The sequence below is a fragment of the Cystoisospora suis genome (genome assembly GCF_002600585.1).
Source record: "Cystoisospora suis strain Wien I chromosome Unknown contig_93, whole genome shotgun sequence".
Lineage (NCBI taxonomy): Eukaryota > Apicomplexa > Conoidasida > Eucoccidiorida > Sarcocystidae > Cystoisospora > Cystoisospora suis.
Genome location: NW_027152895.1, coordinates 10,239 through 15,344, shown reverse-complemented (window position 1 = coordinate 15,344; position 5,106 = coordinate 10,239). Strand labels below are relative to the sequence as shown.

Genomic DNA, 5,106 nt, shown 5'->3' with positions numbered 1-5,106 from the left:
CGTACTAAAATTCTTTCTTTCGTCTTTGCCTCCCCCTCTCCCAAAGTGAAATCCCTCAACAGCTGTCAAACAAAGAAAGACAACAAGAAGCAGGAAGAGAGAAACATGAAAGCCCTCTTTATGATGTTTCTCTCTCTCTCTCTTCTTTTGTCAGAAATAAAGAATTCCTATTTGTGGTCCTTAGTCTGCTCTCGATCCTGAACGTATCTATCTATCTATCTATTTATCTATCTATCTTTAATCTATCTATCTATCTATCCGTCCATCCTGGGTTTATACTCTCCCTCTCTATTTCCATTTTACGAGGTATCGCATACCAGGTGTAGATCTCCAGCATCCTTTCTCCCAAGTACCGCTTCTGCCGTTCTCTCAGCAGACCACGACACTAGGCTATCGCATGCCTCTCTACTTGCTATATCCAGATTAGCCCGGATGTCTCTATACATATACTGCAGATATACATAGATAGACTAAAGACAGATGAAAAATAGACAGACAGAAGACAGCCAGATACACAAGGATGAATAGCTGAGGTTCTCAAAGTGAATTCCCACTACACCGTCATCTATGTGGTCTCACCATGAAAGAGAGATAGACGATCAGGGTCGATGGTATCAATGAAAGCAGGGCAGTAGTCTTCGAGAAGATCTCTGAGCTGCTGTCTCCCTCTTTGGTGCTGGTTCGGGGGGTGTGGCCCCCTGGCTTGTTCCTGGTCTAAAGGCTTCTCCGACTCGAGGAAATGAACAAAGCGACCGTGCAAAAGACGAAAGTAGTTGTAAAATCGATTTAGAATCTGTCTCAGAAATAAGATATCATCGACACATGCGCACCTATTCAAACATACTTATTGATACATCGACCGCCCCGAAACACAGGCATGCACGGAGACAATCTGCGGTGCCATGTGCATGTAGAAATTAGAGATACATACACACACATAGAGACCGGTGCAAGATCTCTCTATCTAGAGAGATACCGCTTGCCCTGTATTGTAGAGCCGAAGCTCGCAGGTCTGGCTCATCAGTCGGGGTTCTCTATTTAACTCGCACAGATAAAGCAGAAACGAATGAAGAAGTACACCTCGTGCATGGAATGACGTCTCAACGTGTCGCCACTCCAAAGTGGTAGGGACAGTGAGAACGTGTTCGGTAGGTTCCATCTCTATGCTTATCATCTTAGCTATGGTTTCATAATGCAATTAGATCGAGGCATATTCACCTCAACATAGGGTGCCATACATCAGGGAAGTACCTGCGCCACCAGCGTGAAGAGAGTTAGATAGATAAAGACAAAAAAACTTTAAGATACATGTAGATCGATATACATACATAGATAGATAGACATGAACGACAGATAGAGAGATAGATAGAAGTGTATGCATATCTATATATATACACATCTACGCACACGTTCGTCTTCACTGCTTGGTGAGGATGTACTCGGCCTGGGATGGGGCGATGATACACGCATACGTCATACAGCTGTCGGTAGGAAAACCTCACAGCTGTAAGAAGATATTCTTGTGTATCGACATCTGTCTCTCCTATAGAGCCGTCGGTGCTTCCCGACTGTCCCGTCCCCACGTCAGACGAAGACCCCGAGCTTCCTCTCCCTCTTCCACAGACGCCAAGTTGCCGAGTATTGAAAACCTACAAGGCATTCACATACACACAAGTAGAGACACCTGCCTTTCCCTCATAGGATCTACTCAGAATACACGAATCATCACTTGGTGTAAAATATCTCTCTTATTGCGATACCTATGTATACAGATACGCACATATATGTATACAAGAATAGAAAGACCCGAAGTATAGCTGCAGAAAGACTTCTCCTCGGAGATGCGAGGCACAAGAAAGCAAGGTGAAGACGATGGCATGCAAAGGAGATTTATAGGTATAGACACGTTCAGACAGGAAGAGGAGGAAAGCAGGAGGATATCGGCGGAGAGAGATAAGAGAAAAGAATGGAAAAAAAGGAGGAGAGCAAGAAGTAGATAGAGATCAACTCAGCTTGTGCTTTTCTCGATGACCCACAGAGGAGAGATCGAGAAGGTAAGGACCTTCTGCAGAACTTCACAAGAACCCGACATGACTGAAGTATGTTTCTCTAAAGGCCTAGCTCAAAGTCTGGATAGAGATGTAAAGGAATAGACAAGTATGTGCAGGTTCACGAAGACATCTGATCGTCGCCGTTATAAAGAGAATACAAGTGATACATGTACATACACTCGCTTACTATCCTACAACAGTGTGTCCCTTGAAAAGAGGAAAGGTCCCTCCCGTATCGGGTGTTCTATATCGATCGTAGAGTGAATGATGCCTTCATCATCATGATACATGTAGAGCTGTATAGATATCTCTACATAGGAATGCGCCATTCACTATGACGTCACGTATATATATAGATACCAGATGTATATAGGAATGAATTCAATCTTACCATACTCAACCAGTAGTCAGGCTCAACCTCTCTAGTCACAATGATATGCTCGTCCGTGAATATACAGCGTAGAGGTCCTGATTCTCCACTGAATTGTCTGAGGTCATATTTTTTCCATAGACAACAGCAAGAAAAGAGACACACTCATCTCTTCTCTTTTCTCGGAGCATATAAGGCAAAAGAGAAGAAGAAAAAGAAGAAACAACATGAGTGCTAAAGATAGACAGATAGATAGGGAGAGAGAGACATACACCTGGAGTGTAAAGAGAAGTGACATCTATGGATACAAGGAAGTATGGCTCATTCATAGGAGAGCACCATGCCGTATTCACACTTTTTCTCTCTCTTCTTTCCTCACTGAAACTTCCCGTGCACTCTTAGAATTTCTGAAGGCATGGAAAGACAGGAAGAAACTCTATACAGATCTGTTATGTGCAAATTCCCAAAGAAGCCGTGTAGACAAAAGATTCTCAAACAAGACGTGAAAAGAAGCGAAGCAGGAAGGGCCTCAACAGAAACCTCCGAAAGAAGAAAGAAAGAAGAGTAAGACCCGGAGTTTGAAAAAGTATACACACTCGCCGGTCGGGCGAGAGAAGGTCGACAATGGTATAGAAGAAGAAACCTTCACCTCCTCTCGATACTAGGATAGATGAATGTAGAGAAGAAGAAAGAAAGAATGGAGCTCTTGTTGCTGCATGTAGAATACCTTTACCCCTTACAGTATACAGAGAGGAGAGACATATGTACATAATAGCGATATCAAAGGCGGGTAGATGAATACACAGAGAGGAATAAACCGAGAAACAGATCGACAGAAGGGGAGGTGCGTAGGCAGATAGGTAAGACATTGTTCATTCACTTTCTATAGTAGGTCTGTCATGCCAGGATTTCTTCTCGTCGCTTGTATCCAGTGTAGCTATATAGCTCGAGGCACCATGCTTAGACACATACATACATCCCTGCTTTCCATGATAGACATACATATGTACATGGCTGTATCGAAGAAGGTAACGCGCGTAGATATAAGTATAGGGACACGCACGCATGTATGTCTTTGCATATACGAGATATGAACTGCTCATATAAGAAGGGAAGGAAGGCGGCATCAAAGAGACTTGCGTAGGCAGAGAAACATGTGAAAGATGCTTTCCTGACTTTGTGAAGATAATGAGGCCTTCAATAAGACCGACATGACTTCTCTTTTCCTCTGGTGGCCTCGTAGAAGGAAAGTAAAAGACAATCTTTGCTTCCTGTTCTCTTTCTTCAGCACTTAATTCTTGGAATCCATCGCCATCGCCTTGACCCTGCTCCCTGTCTCTGCCTTCTCCATAGATTCTCTCATTCAGCAAGCTATCGGACGTCATGGCATCGCTTTCTTCTTCATCGTCGCCTCCTTCGCGCTCTTTATCTCCCGGTAGATAACCGTCGTCATCACCTAAGAGGTCCTTCTCGAAGCCCTCTCCACCTTCTGCAGTGGGGAGTGAAGTGTACGTACACCCGGAGGACTTCGGGGTTCGATGCCGTCGTCTTGAAGGAGGCTTCAAAGTTGGATTGAAAAGAAGAATCGCTTCAACACCATTATGCCCTACAGGAGGACCATTACTCTTCTTCTTCCCTTCTGCATCTCCTCGTGAAAATCCTCCTGCATTCGAAGAAGGAAGGCCCGTTGTGCCGGTCGATGGATCTCCCTCAGCTACAAGATTGCCAGACGCGGATCGCAGAGAAGTCGAAGCGGGAGAGGATTGCTCATTGCTCGGTTTAGAAGATGGAGACATAGGAAAACCTGCATGCGCGAGAGCCCGGAACATTTTGGAGAGTCTTCAATAGAGTAAAAAATGCCTGCTCTCTTGAACATCATGACACATCCGGCATAGAAGAAGCGACATGAAAGGAGCGTGCGCTTTCAAGCTCACTGTCCTTCTTTTCCAGAGTCAACGTTTTCCATGTGGCTTTTCGATCGGCATACACAAAGTCGGCCATCACTCAGAAGAACCTTCTCATCGATCGCGCAGTGAACTCAAAGCAATAAACTGAGACAGACACGGAAAAAAGAGAGAAAGGAAAACTTTTCATGAAGAAGAAGAGAATCTCGAAGTGAGCAACCAGGTAGCTTGAGAGATGTCAGGAGAACAAAACCGAAGTCTGCGCCAAAAGGTACGAAGAAAACCAGTTGAAGGTCTCAGAGGAGCGGCAGAAAACACCTCCTCTCCGTTGCAACGAAAGCCTGCTAGCAAGCCTGGGGCTGAGACAAAAGAAGGGTTGTAAAACGGCCGTTAGATGCTCACAAACTCGACCCTACATTTTTTCGTTTTCAAGCATGCGTTACTCGCCAAGAGCTGCCGGATAGATGTCCTTCAGGACGGAGAAAAAGCTCATCAGCTTCTTACGAACTTCTAACGAGAATAACTTACGTCCCAACAAAGAGAGATGTATTTACATGCCACAATGACGCCCCAGAGTCTCCTCTTGCTGTGCGTACATGCGTAAATAAGCAGAGTTGAACTGTACGTCTGCGTCTGTGTACCCTGGTATCGCTACAGGCGAACCCCTGCGGTGTGACCGCTGTACATCATAGTCTATAAGTGGATGAAAGCCGCTCCATCGCCATCCCGAATCACTGCTCTACGGCAGTGAGAGGGACGACTGCCTCAATGAGAAGAAGAC

At 45.0% G+C, this 5,106-nt stretch overlaps 1 protein-coding gene across 1 annotated transcript; it reads right to left on the bottom strand.

Annotated features, from left to right (window-relative positions):
- Nucleotides 1–605: 605 nt before the first annotated feature.
- On the bottom strand, nucleotides 606–4,843 carry CSUI_000204 (uncharacterized protein; the record flags this gene model as incomplete). The annotated part of the gene is made up of 4 exons (XM_068060438.1): nucleotides 3,598–4,843; nucleotides 2,443–2,539; nucleotides 1,503–1,649; nucleotides 606–793 (listed from the first exon to the last, which is right to left on the bottom strand). Coding segments are annotated over exons 1-4 (1,083 nt in total), but the record flags the coding sequence as incomplete, so codon positions are not given.
- Nucleotides 4,844–5,106: the final 263 nt, after the last annotated feature.